At 44.9% G+C, this 14,241-nt stretch overlaps 1 protein-coding gene across 16 annotated transcripts in view; it reads right to left on the reverse strand.

The window, feature by feature from the left end:
* LOC128096663 (BEN domain-containing protein 5) overlaps positions 1-14,241 on the reverse strand; it is a 1,178,660-nt gene that overhangs the window by 223,577 nt on the left and 940,842 nt on the right. For 12 of the 16 annotated variants that reach the window (XM_052716506.1, XM_052716509.1, XM_052716511.1 and 9 more), the window contains 2 exons: positions 5,043-5,176; positions 2,640-3,024 (listed from right to left, as the gene is read on the reverse strand). The exons of 3 other annotated variants lie outside the window; for them this stretch is intronic. In XM_052716506.1, coding sequence (XP_052572466.1) covers positions 2,640-3,024; positions 5,043-5,176 — 519 coding nt within the window. Of the gene's footprint in view, positions 1-2,639; positions 3,025-5,042; positions 5,177-13,414; positions 13,498-14,241 lie in introns of all 16 variants that reach the window. One more of the 16 variants, XM_052716516.1, reaches the window with a different exon arrangement.

Raw genomic sequence — 14,241 nt, forward strand, 5'->3', positions numbered from 1 at the left:
CTGCATAGAAACTCACTTTTCAAGCCCATTTTTCTTCCGTCAGGTGGCTTTTCTTTATCAATCTTCCAAAAATCAGTTGTCTTATCTGTTGTGCTACAGTCCTCTGTGCTTGTGAGATCCTCCAGAGCAGAAGGCAAAGTGTACATGTATGCATGCACATGTGTGTGTGTGCGCATCTGTGTTTTATATGTGTGTGTATGTGTGTATGTGTGTATGTGTGTATATGTTCCTGTGTATGTGTGTGTATATGTGAGTGTGTGTTCCAAATGTATGAGACTGTTACTCACCATAGGCACAACGCCTGACACAGGAGGAGAACAGTAAGTATTGGTGAGGGGAACCAGGAGGCAAGAAGTTAGAAAGGAAGGAAAAGGAGAAGAAAAGGAAAGAATTTTTCAAAGACATAGTTAGACTGTAGGGAAGTTAGAATTTGAATCCAGGCCTGTATACATCCATAAAATATACAACCTTACACAGGCAGAGACCCTTTGATTATTAAGAAGCACGTAGATTTGTCTTAGTGTCAATTAACATGTTAATAAATGGACTTTAAGTGTTCCTAGATGGAGGAAGGTGTGTGTGTGTGTGTGTGTGTGTGTGTGTGTGTGTGTGTGTGTGTGTGAAGTCACCTCCCTGAGAGCACAGGGCTCTGTATGTGGCAGTGCTGGAAGCCATGTCTATACTTGTTGCTGGAGTCCATCTCACTGTGACAGCAACAGTGACATACCAGAGAAGAGATGGCCACTGGCCATCATGATGACATTCAAGTCATGCAGGATGAGAAATCCTGGCAAGGTCAAGACACCAACTATAGTCAGGGTTAGGTTTCACTGTCAAGTGTTTTAGGTTGAAAAGAGACATCTGTCTACACAAAATGCCATTTCTTACTGCCCAAGGAAGGGGTGGTTTCTGGAGTCTAAACTCAGTTCAGGATCATGCAAAACAGGTAATTTCCCTCAGGAGCTGAGCTAATGGTGTGGAAAGAGTTTGCTGTTGGTGTGCTTCCCCATCTTTCTGAAGAAGTTCACAAAAGGCTCAGCACAATCAAAGTAAAAGCCATTCATCTGAAGATCAGGAAACACACTTCTCCCTGAAAACTGAATTCTATCCCCAGTGTCCACCTGCACTACAGCACTAACACTGCCTTCTTAAATTCTCAGGTATGGCTTCTCACTGAGATTTTATTGTAATAAATACCCTGTGGATCTGAAAGTCACATGTAACCTTTAGTGTCACAGTGAACCTATGATCTGGGATAAAGCCAGGGTGAAGGCAGAGCTGGAGAGTGGAGACACTTCCAGCACATTAACTACAGTGACACAGTGTGAGCTGGAGGTTTGTCTCTGTCAACCCCTGCCCTGCTTGCTCCTCTGTGTCAAGGTCAGGAAAAGGCCCCTGGCTGATCTACTGAGACATTACCATGAAGGCACACTTAAGAAGCAAAAGGCACCTGCAAACGGAAAAGGGGTAGTGTGAAAGCAGGCCTGTCCACACAAATTGAAGAACAGAGTCTACACATCAATGTGTACTGCGTATCTAGATAATGGAGACCTTTCTTCTTCAGTGAAATATTTGGAGGCTTTGGAGACAGGACTCATTTTTCTAACCTAGTTCACTTCCCCTTTTGAGCACAGTGCCTTGATGTAGAAGCCAGGAAGGCTGTGAATGCATGGCAGAACAACCTTTGTATTGACTGGCCCCACCTTGCACACTGCTAAAGTCTTACACTCTGCAGGAAGTTCTGTCTGTTCTTCTCACAGTCCTTGCCTTTTAGAATCCATTCATTCCAGCCTCTACACCACTTCAGATGAGAAATCTTAAAGGCCAGGGTGGTTCTCCTATGAGCAAACCAAAGGAATTTTGTGTATCTTTACACTAATCCCTACATACCTCCAAAGCACAAAGCATTCTTGTCTGTTTTGCTTTGTAGTGGGTTGAACTCTGGGCTCTGCACAGACTATGCAGGCACTCTATTGCTGAACTATATCCCCCAGTCCTCAAAAGCGATTTCAAGCCTCCCATTCCCACTGAAACAAGCCCTGACTACCCAAGATGGTAGTTTTCAGCACTCTTATCCTCTGCCCTCCACATCTGCAGCAGCTCTTCCTAACATGCACCACAGGTTTCCCATTCTCATGAGTGCTGCCCTTGAAATCTCGGGTGCCTGGATATAGTGCCCACCTTTCAAGACCCAGGCACTTCCTAAAGTCTCTCCCATAGAATCTGGTCATGTTAACAGGATCCCCACTTAGTCATTTTCTGGCTCACAGTAACTATGTGTTTCAGATCACATCCAGTTTTCTTTACTGTCCTGAGGTCTGTTTGGAGGGCTACCCTAAGTGCCCATGTTACCTCTTGCTGAATGGGCAGTAGCAAGCATTCTGTCTACTCATGTTCTCCGAGCCACATTCCCCAATGTTCTTCCCACAGTGTGGCCAATGCTGCATTCACAGCTTCCTATCATATCCATAAAGAGGAGAGTGACTCCTCTTTGGGGTGAGTGTTGAACCAAGTCTCTCTCCTTCCCTAGCCTCAAAGGCACTTGACCTGCTTCTCCCCTTTATCCTAGTGGAAGGGGAGCAGCAGGAAGGTGCCCCTCCCACTGTGAAGAATGGTAAGTGGCCTGCCTGGGCACTCACCGCTGCCAAGTCGCAGGAGCAGCACATCTTGGAGTCTCCTGTTGAGGTCTCGGAGCTCCTTCATTTCAGACACCAGTGCCCCGTACTCCTTGAGCTTCTTGGCCTGCTGGACCAGCTGCCTCCGAGTCCGCTCCAGCTCCTGCTGGAGGTGGCGCATCTCCTCCTGTTGCTGCTGGTAGTTTCGCAGCAGCTCCTCATACAGAGCCCGGGGCACAACAGCATCCTCCAGGCTGTCCATGTCCTCTGTGCCCGGTGAGGCCTCCACAAAGACCTCTTCCGGACAAGTGCTGTGACCCAGGCTCAGGCCGTTCTGTTTCTCTAGCCGGGCCACCACTGCCTCGATACTCTTGTGGGCCGCTTCACTAGGCTTTCGCCCCTCCGGTCTCTGTGTAGGACAACGAGAATCAGTTCAGGCAAGGGCAGCTGGGACTTTCTTGGACTGCAGCTCAATATTTGCCCAGACAATCCTAGAATCACAGAACCACAGAACATCAGTGCTTGGAGAAACCTGTTACAGACACAGTCAAAGCCCTTCATTGTGCAAATGGGGAAAACAGAGGCTCAGAGTGCTTTTGTCAAAAGTCATACAAACAGGGGGTCGCAGAACCACGTCATTCTTGTCATGCTAACATTTCACTTTGTCCATTCCAGCACTCGGCCTCTGGGATGCACATACCAGGACCACTCTTGTACATTTCCCAGCCCTCCCTCGCCTCCACAGTGCCTGGAGTCACTTGCTCATGGGGGTGTCCAGTGTGAATTTTCAGAGGATTGGGAGACAATCTGGCCTGTGCAAGTCTTCAAGAGGAATCATACTCAAGGACATACATATGCAAGGAATTCTATCTTGCAACCTTTTAAAGACTGTTTCAGTTTGGAAGGACGTCAAAACCCAAACCCACTCTAATCTAGGGCAGTACATATGTCTTGTTTTCTCTGGTTCTCTACTGCCTACTCACTCAGGACTGGCAGTTGGCAGGAGCCTGACAAATGTTTACTCAACTGAAAACTTCAAAGAATGTTAACATTGGGGTGCTTTCAGTTTTCTTCATGGTGCAGGTAGGCAAATCAAGCCCCTGGGAGGGGAGGAACCATCCCCAGGGTAGCATGGGGAATTACATGCCACAGAGCCAGAAGCAGAATCTGGAGCCCAATTCCCAGCACGGAGTTCCTCTCTCACATCTGCCAGCCTCTCCCTCAGCAGGACAGCACAGAGTAATGAAGGCCACTTCCCTGGGGCTGAGGCAATTTCAGCTCATGTGCACCAAACTCCCACTGAGGGTGGCAGAAGAGCAGGGTGGCTGAGTCTTCACCCAGGGTTGAAGGGTCATGAGCCCTCCCAAAGGCATGACAGGAGGTGCAGACAGAGTACACAAGAGTCTCTACACCATAACCATGCCTGACTCAACTTTCCAGTTCCAGGAAATGAAAGGAAATGAAAACGAGGTAAACTCATGACTTAAGATTGAGTAACACTGCAAAGTCCTGGTCATTTTATTTACTGAGATAAAGAACCGATGAATGCATCCACTAAAATCATAATGATCACCCTAAGCATCCGTCTGCATCACTCTACTGTGAGAACTCTGGGTACAGGGACCACATGGCTACACTCCATGACCCCAGGGGCCAGCACTGGGCCAGAGCCACAGCAGGGGTGTAACAGATGTCACCCAGTGGATTGACTGCATCTTTTGGACTACACCCTGGGGATGTTCTTGACCTTGTGTCCCAAATGAGATCACAGAGCAGAAGTTACCTTTCTTCTCCTCCCTCTTCCTTTCTCTGGGATACTCACAGAATGGAGGAAGAGGGTAGAGTTAGACTGCGGAACAAGATTTCCAGCAGGGTTTTTGTTTGTTTGTTTGTTTGTTTTTCATATAGTTAGAGACCAGCTGGGCCACTGAACAAGGAAATGCAACCTCATGAAAAGTTTTTCATCCAATCCAGGACCCCATAAATGCCCTCTGTGAATTTTACCAATATCTTTCCCCAGCAAATCCACCCTCAGAAATTTGGGACAATTTGATAGTGACTAGCTCAAAACTGCAACCCAAGACCAACAGCTGCCTAATGTTCACATAGTTCAGCGTGACTTCTCCAGAGTTGTGTGCCAGGGAAAAGCCGAATCTCCAGCAGCCACGCCACCGCACACACCGCCACGGACTGTGCCTGGTGGTACAATCTAAATGAGGACTCTCTGAACAGCAGGCCATAGGGAGAATGTAACTTGATGTCGCACGCATCCTCCTCCTTCTCCAAAAAACCCCAAACAAAACAATGCCCATGGCCTATGACACCAGGGAGATTTATATGGGGAAGGAGGCCAGACTGGAATTCTTTAGCTCTGGAAAATATAAAGTCACTCCCATGAAGGTCCAAGAAAAGCAAAGATTTTGTTACCTTGATGTGTCTGAGCTGTAAGTCTTCCTCCCCGTAGTCTTTAACCTCCCCATCGTCTTCTAGGTGACTGAGAGAAAGTTTGGGGATTTTTATTTTCTTCTGCATCACACTGTTCTCAAGATCAGATTTGTCTTCTAAAATGCACATCAAGAGAACAAGGTTGATTATGAGTCAAAACACTCAAAAAGTTCAAAACTTCAAATTCTAGAAAGTAAATGAGGCCAAACCAGCTAAAAAGGAAAAGCAAACAAACCCAAGGCCTATTGTAACCTGCACAGGGAGCTCTTAAAAGCAGCATACAGCATCCAGGGTGTGTGCCAATCAACCACATACAAAGTACTAAAACAGCACCCACATGACTCTGCATAGGGGTTTCAGCATATTCATCTAAAGGGTTGCCTTTTATGGAATTCTAGAATCCGGGAGCTGGAATAGCTCCTGGACCGTCATCTGGTGTGGTGATTTGAATGAGAACAGCCCCACAGGCTCATGTTTGTCTACTTGGTCTCCAGTTGGTAAAATGGTTTGGGAAGGATTAGAAGGTGGGAATGGCTGGGGCAGGGTGTAGCTGGGGTGGGATTTGAGGTTTTAAAAACCTGTGGCATTCCCAGGTCGCTTCTCTCGGCTTATAAATTGCCTTGGTCATGGTATCTTGTCACAGCAATAGAAAGGTAACTAAGATAGCTGGTCTGAACTCAATTGACACGTGAATCTCTCAATACTCAGGACGTTTCTACACTAAGTATCCCCTCAAGAAAACTTGGTTTCTGTGGCTTGGTAATCAAGAGGCATAAGAGGAGAGGCGGCCCTTCTTACAGGGACACCTACTCTGTAAGGGCATGGAGTTCCCCAACCCCACATAGACAGGCCGAGGAAAGGAAGGTGTGTTTCCTCCTCAACGGCACAAATGTCACAAGGCGGAGTCTAAGGGACCCTGGTGATCGCCCCAACTCTCACTTCACAGATGAGAGAACTTAATCCGGGGGATGGCAGTGGCGTGTCCAAAGTGTGAGTCTGAGGAAGAGCCACGAGTGGGGAATGGCTCTTGTGACTTGTCTTGTGTTTGGGTGTACTCATAACATGTCCCGAGGCATGCCACACAAATACCAACATGTTATTTCTCCTCATTTCCTCACTGTTTAACCTAATCTCACAAAATCCTGTGAGGATTCAAAACAGGTTTGGCTGATTTGTCTCCCACTGTGGAAACCAGAAGTTCAAACACAAAAGCTGTAGAGGTAGATATCTGAACCTACTCTGAGAATGGTCCTTAGTAGTAAAACAGTTAGTTTTCTGGGATGGATGTGAGACTCTGGAAATTCCTGTTTCTTATACTCCCCAAAGGTTCTCACTACATATCTTAAATGCATTCTCTAGTATGCTGCCCATGTGGCATGTGGCCAGCAGCTGGCTATGTGCAATCTCATGTGTGTGTGTGTGTGTGTGTGTGTGTGTATGTGTGTGTGTACATGTGCCAAGTGTTAAACATGCTCACATGTCTCTCCCAGGCCAGCTTTCTCTCCTCACAACTTGTTAGTAAAACTAAGAAGGATGCTTATAAACCAGTAACTATTCCAGAAAGCACTCAAATGCAGTCTTCTCAAATCTAGCTTCAGCTGGTCAGAGGTGGGACCTCTGTATCAAAAAGTTCTGAGTTAGCCCCAGTTCCTCCATGACAGGGGGAAGAGATGAGCAAAGCCCCAGGCTAGCTGAGCTCAGGCCTCTATAATACAGCTGGGGGAAGAGAACCAGAGCTCAGAGTACTCTTCAAACTGTGCCTGGCACACTGGGCACTCTGTGAGTAGGATATTATGCTTCCTATTATCAGGGTGCCAGGATCATTTTATTTCTATAAGCAGAAGGTAAATAAACATTAAATTTTAAAAAAAGAAAGAAATGACAGGCAGCATATGAAGTACAAAGGAAAAACTCAGGAAAAAGACGGTCTTAGTTAACAGCCCCTGCTGGGGAAAGGCCCTTCCTGCTAGGGCAGACTCATCCATGGCTCTGTTTTCACAAGAATGATCTGTTCTTGTTCTCTTTTTATCTATAAAACCCATCCAGCGGGTTAGGCATGAACAGTAGAGGGGACCTGGGTGTTTCTAAAAGAACAATATCTTCCCTCCTACAAATCAATGCTGAATCTTTCTAAGGCAAAAAGCCTGCTGAAATGTAAAACCTCAAGAGAGTGCTTCAAATGAAATTATCTTGGCATAGGGTGTTTGTGCCCATATATACACAGGGGAGTGGGGAAAAGAATGGGAGGGGAGAGGAGAAGGAGAGGGGAGGTTGAGAGACAGGAGGGAGGGAAGGAAGCAGAAAGACTGGGACAGACAGACACACATACATACACACACAGAGAGACAGAGAGACAGAGACAGAGACATACACACACACACACACACACAGAGAGAGAGAGAGAGAGAGAGAGAGAGAGAGAGAGAGAGAGAGAGAGAATGAACAAGACAGAAGAGACAGAGAGAGTCCAAGATCAGATGGGAGGGTGCTATAGGACTTCTTCCTGATCCAGTCTTCAGTGTGACAAGTTTAAAATGTGAGATGCCACCAAATGGGAACTAACTGGCTATGCCTTGCCTTCCAGACCTGAAACAGCAGTTCAGACTGATACTGGTGTTGAGTTAGTGCAGGAGGAGGCAGTCATTCAGGCTTACAAATCTGGGTCCTCTGTGAGCAATGGTTCTCAGTCACCTCATTCAACTCTTTCAAAACATAATGAGGGAAATTAGGTTACTTCAGGAGAGGCTATGCATCCCCGCAGCATGCAGATAGACCCAAGGACAAAGGAGGAACAAAAGAGACTGGGTTTACATTTTGGGGAGGTCACTATCATATAAGGTCACAAACGTTAGTGTTATAGCATGAACATATAGGAAAAGCCCTATTGTGTAATTCAGTCCCAGAAGATTCTCTTCCATAAGTCAGCTAATATTTTTTGAGAATTACACTCTGCAAAATTGAGGCTGGGTCCTTGAAGCAAATGCATAAGCAATCAGATGGGGATACATGATAAAAGCCCGTGGGAAGATAACTCAAGATTTCAAGCCAAACTTGAATATAGGATTTCACAAGCAAGAGAGATCTTTCTGGCCCATAGCAAGGTTGGATAAGTTGTTTTTCTTCTCTGAGCCCATTTCCTCATCTGTGAATTGTAGTGAATAATTCCTACTCACATGATGTGAAGATGATCGATTCTGTATGTTAAAAACTTGAGGAAAATAAAAAGTATTGAATAGTTTGGTGTACGTGAAAGTATGACCATTTAAGGACACGAGAACATAGACCTCAGCTACAGTCATACCACCTTGAGTGCAACTGATCTTGTGCACTGGTCCAGAAAGCTAAGCAAGTTTTGGCCTGGTTAGTACTTGGATGGGAGAACATGGGAGGACAGAAAGTATACCAGAAAAGATGGGGTGAGATGTTTCTGCACGGATCCCTAAAAGGTGATTCAGTTACAGGCAGGAAACAGAGGTGAGGCAGAAAAATAAGGTAGTTCAAATCAGAGAATAAATGGCCTTGAACGCCAAATTAAGAGCCGAGGTTTAATTTGCAATTGTGGAGACAATTAGGAGTCACATGACCTGGATTCCATGCCTAGCTGTATAATGTGGGAAGTTCGATGAGGGCCTATCTCATTACTGCTCACTTTGTTGTTGTTGTTGTTGTTGTGTAAGGAGGCTGTAAAATTTACCACAGGTGGAGACAAACCAGCTCAGTAAGCAAACCCTGAAAACAGAGAATCCTATGCTGGTTGAGGCCTGAGGCTGGCTTGCCTCAGGAGCTGGAGACCTGCCTAACGGCCTGGCTTGGGATGGGTGGCAGTGCTCTTCCCTTGATGACAGTGATGACTGGGGCCCCACCCCTAGACACTCACAGGCGCCATGGTCTTCCACGCCCTCCTCCTTCCTTGTGTGTTTCACAAACTCTCTTCAGCCTGCACTCACCTCTTCCTTCCTCCTCTGAGGTCCTACTCCACACTGTGTCCATGCTGTGTTCATTATACTCTAGTATCTTACTGTGCTCCAATCGCCTGCTTAGAGGTTGCCCTGCCCCCCAGCAACCCCATATAATAGAACTGGCCATACAACAGAGACTTGCCAAACAAAAATTTTTAAGCTAATAGTAATAATAATAATAATAATAATAATATAATAAATACTCTCTGCCACTAAGCACATGAGTGGATACTCAGCACCACCAGTCACTGGGCAATTGTGAATCAAAATTATGATATTCCATTTTATACTGAGACTGTCTACAAACAGAAAAAAGGGGGGGAGTTAATAAGTGTTAGGGGTGCTATGGAGAAACTGGTGGGATTGTAAAAGGAGACAGCCACTTTAGAAACAGTTCGGCAGTTGCTAAAAAAATTAAGCACCAAATTGCCATATGAACCCAGCAGCTGCATTTCTAGATGTATATACTCAAGAAACTGAAAGCATGTCTGCCTAGAAACTTGTACAACAATATTCACAGAAACAATATTCGTAATAGCAAAAAAAAAGCTAAAACAACACAAATGTCAATCAACTTATGGATGGATAAAGTAAGGTATAGCCATACAATAGGGCACTGTTCAACCATAAAAAGAAATGACACACTAGTTGATGGTACAATATGGATGAGTCTTAAAAATAGTTCACTAAGCTAAAGACTCAGACACAAAAGTCATGTATTTTATAATTGTGTTACTATTATTGTGAGTCATTCAGAATAGGAAGATCCAGAAACGATAAGTAAATTGGTGGTTGCCAGGAGCAGGAGGAAACTGGCCAATAGGAGTGATAATGATTTGGAGGGTTGGGGGGGGTTATGAAAATGTTTTGGAACTATATAGTGGCAATGTTGACAGAATATACCAAGAAACATCAAATTGCACATACTTTAAAAACAGTTTAAACAGAGCTAGCAAGATGACTCTGTGGTCAACGACACTTGTTGTCTTTATAGAACCTAAATTGGGTTCCCAGCACCACATGGCTGCTCACAACTCTCTGTAACTGCAGTTCAAAGGGATTGGATGCCCTCTCTGGCCTCTGCAGGTCCCTGCAGGCACATGGTGCACATGCATACATGCAGGCAAACTCTCATACACACAAAAGGAAAAGAAACCTAAACAATAATTAAAATGGTGAATTTTGTGTTGATTTAAAAAATAAAATGCTTCAGTTTAAAAATATGATACTGGGCATGGGGTGCAATGGGACTGTAATCCCAGCACGTTGGGAAGGTGAGGCAGGAAGATCTTCAGTGCCAGCCTTGGCTACATAGAAAGTTTCTAACTTGCTTGAATTCCAAAATGAGAAGACTCTTGTCTCAAAAACACAGAAAGAATGTGGAATGTCTACTACATATAATACAGATAACACTTCACAACAACTCTCCAAATAAGCATTATTCAATTATTCTTTTGCTTTTCAAAAAGAAAAAAATGAATCTCACATAAAACCCCTTCCTAAACTCACCTAGCAGCAATGGTGCGGAGTTGGGATGTGATATAGATCTTCTGTCCCACAAGTTAAGTTGCATTACCTCCCAGTACATGCATATAGCACACAAAAGCCACAATGACTCACTGATGTATGGTTGAATGAATGATTGACTGAATGATAGATAGATAAGTATATCCCAACTCTCTGGTCTGAAGCTGAGCACAGGAAGCTGCATTACTCCTGTTTTCCTGACAGACTGTCTTTAGGAGTCTGAGGAAAGCAGCAGCCATCATATTATGCATAATATGGTACAACATAAACAGGTGTTAGCCAGATCAGGGGCCGTGACTAGGTTCTTTGAAAAGTAGGCTGAGCAGTCTGCTAAGCTCTGAAGTAACAGGAGTTCGCAGAAGGTACAGAAGCAAACAGTACTTTGAATCACATACACTCTCTGAGCTGGATCCTAGCTGCCTCAATTACTGGCCAAGGGGATCTTGACATTCCTGTGGGAGCCACCCAGCACCTGGCTCTTTCCTGTTTTTCTTTAGCCTCCTCTTTCATCCACACTCTCTGGATGAGGGTTATGAAGACCTGAAGCCCATGTTCATCCTTTTCTCTAAGGCAGTAAACACATACTGAGCCCATTTGCATCTGAACACTAAGTAGAGTGGTCTTTGGGTTAGAGGTACTTACAAGCCCAGGACGGTGTGTGCCAAGAATCACAACCAGAATGCAAAGGCCTGACTTTCCAAGAGATGCTGGCTCACCGAAGGTTCTCTAAGCCTTCCTCATCTTCAATTTCTGGGTTGAAGGTGGCCTTAAGCCATCCATATCTAACCCATAGATAATTCAACAGTGTCATCACCAAAAGTAGAAGGCATGGTTGGGAGAGGGGAGTCAGCTAACTAATATAAAACAGCTCTAGCATTTGAATCCGGTGGTCCTGAGCCAGAATTCTGACTTCGCTACAAACCATGTAAGGGAACTTAGGTAAGCTCCTTGACTTGTCCAAGCCTCAGATGAAAAATGCTTTCTAAGGTGATGGTGCATGTAAAGTACCTGGCAAAGTGAATGTCCTTACCGTAGATGTTCAATAAATAGCAGCTGTTAGGCCACTCTTGTGGGTTATATGTTTGGCAAAGAGAGTCACTGCAAGTATCTGACACAGATTGAGACATGATGAAAGAGATGGTTTAGGAAGATTTATGTGGTAGTGCCAAGCAAGATGTTTGGGGTATGAGGATGAGCCCCAACACAGGGTGACAAGAAGCTATAACTCTTGACCGGTCACATTAATGAAGGTGAATGGTGGTGTGGATCATCTTAGACAGCAAATATTTCACGTGGCGTTTTAATGTGACTTTGGAATATGACTCTGGCTTTGATTTCCAGGAAACCACAGAAGGAAATAGCAGCTAACTAGGAAGAATGGAGATGGAGACAGCTCTCTGGCCAACCTGCCTTTCCAATTTTTCCAAGCTTAGAGGCAAATGATCAGTTTTAGTGTATATAGAAATAAGTATGCGTCCTTGAAAGAGACACTCTTCACCATCCTGATTTTCTGATTCTGGTCTCTAGGACAAGCAAGATGACTATCAGCCTGAGCAGTTTCCATGTTCTCCTACCTTTTATGATGTCAGCAACTGATTTTACACTTTCAATAAATCTCCAACAAATACCTACTGTGTGCCAAGTCTAGAGCCAGGTCCTTTACACCATTACACCTAATCCTACAGTAAATTACTGAAGTAAGGACTATAGCTACAATAAGCAAGGGAGCTTTCCTAAGACATGAATGACAGGAGGATTTCAATCCAGTCTATTTGACATTTGGGCCCTGTTCCTGTCACCCAATTGCACCTATTGAAATAAGAGAAAAATTAGAGCTTTGTGAACTGAACTGAAAGGAATATATACAATAGCAGTATATTGATAAAACTCCCAAGGTACTTGTCTTTCTCCTACACTTTAGGAGACTTCTCTGATGAGTTCCTACCCCGAGAAACACACTATATTATTCCCTGAACTACAAAAGTTCGTTAAGGCCGCTTAGCTCTTTTCCTTTTGTGTGTGTGTGTGTGTGTGTGTGTGTGTGTGTGTGTGTGTGTGTGTGTGTGGTTTAAATATGTGTTCTTCAAGATTATAGCAGAACTTGCTATTTGTTATTAACATGGGGAGAAATGGAGGCACAGAAAAAAGCAAACGGTATTCTTAAAGTAACTGACAGGTGAACAGGAAACCCAGGGCAAAGCTGTCTTCAGACCCCTGAAAGATCGGTGGTTTCCAGTTAAAGGGGAGCAAAGCTGTCCTACCTCCCACTTTACATAGCATCATGCTGGATAATTAAAATAATCCAAAGCCAGAGTAGCTGAGCTTGGTGTGGGTTTGCCAGTTAGAATGAAATGCTAAATTCTGGAAGGCTAAACACGAATGTTTAACAATGGTTTTGTCTTGTTTTATAAATATCTATATGCAAGTTTCAAGTTTTTCATCTGCACAAAAGAAAACCCTGTGAAGTCTTGTGTTTGCATTAAAAACAGATACGCCACAGAGAGACAAGCATGCTGCATTCTCCAGCCTATGGCGTTTATTTTTATAAAATCCAAAGCAGACAGAATTCTCAAGTTTCAAGGATTTTATCCAGCCAAGACAACAAAAAGAAGGATGCCTGCTGTGGAGTAGCAGAGGCAAGCAGGGGGTGCTGGCCCAAGGCCTGGCTCTCACAGGTTCACTAGGTGACCTGGCCTCCCTGAACTTCCTTCCAGTGGAACACAGAGACAGAATTGGAAACCCTCAACAGGTCCTTCAGTATCCCAGGTCCCTCTCTAATCTGACAGGGCAGGCAGGCAACAGATCACCTCTGTCCAAGAGTCCTCCAAGTGGGGCTGTTAGAAGAAATGCTCTACTGAGGCCTCGTACCTGTGGGGAGAGGAAATTGCCAGGCAGGCGTTGGTGGGCCTCCTTGTTCGCATGTCCACCTTCTTGCTGGCCCTGGAACAGAGCTAGGACACAGACACAAACAGAAATGCCATTCTGCTGGGTTATTTGTCTAGCTATCCTCATGTGTTTTATGGGAAATGTTGCTAGGGTGATGAAGGGCCCCACAAGAGAGTCACAGGTCAGCAAGACACAGGAAAACGGTAAGGCCTCTGTGCTTAGGTCTAGTCCCAGGAGGGCTTAAAACACAGTTATGTCTTAAACTCAACATGCATTTGTTCCTCTCAATATTCCTTTCCACCAAAGGGTGATGCCTGTGACTCAGCTGGTTGTCCTTCAATGGTTAGTCCATCACAGCTCCTAACAGCTGTCAATATTAGGAAATCAGTACCATGTGCCAGACACTTGGCCATGTTTGCTTGATAAGAACACAGTGGGAAACAGAGTGATCACTAGTTTCTATGTTTCAGGTGAGCACCTAATTCTCAGAGGAGTCAAGAATTTCTCTGCAATCACCCAGCTTAGAAGCAGCAGTCACAATTTGAACCTACCCTGTCTTTCAAGTCCAGCCTTTTCAAGCTCTCACACTTCTTCCTCAGCACTTAAGAACATGACCTCCAGGTTGTCTAACCTTCCTCTACCTTAAGACAAACTTCCTTTCTCAAATATCCCTGACTTGCTTGCCACCTCCCACAACAGGGCGCTCAACCCCATGCTGGAAGCCCTTACCATGATATGATGCCTCTGCTCTCTGTTCCTAGTTTATGGTTCACAACGAGCTCTTGAATTCCACTCCCTGTCCCCAGTTC

This window comes from Peromyscus californicus, unplaced genomic scaffold (assembly GCF_007827085.1).
Source record: "Peromyscus californicus insignis strain IS unplaced genomic scaffold, ASM782708v3 Scaffold_5__1_contigs__length_169319896, whole genome shotgun sequence".
Taxonomy (NCBI): Eukaryota; Metazoa; Chordata; class Mammalia; order Rodentia; family Cricetidae; genus Peromyscus; species Peromyscus californicus.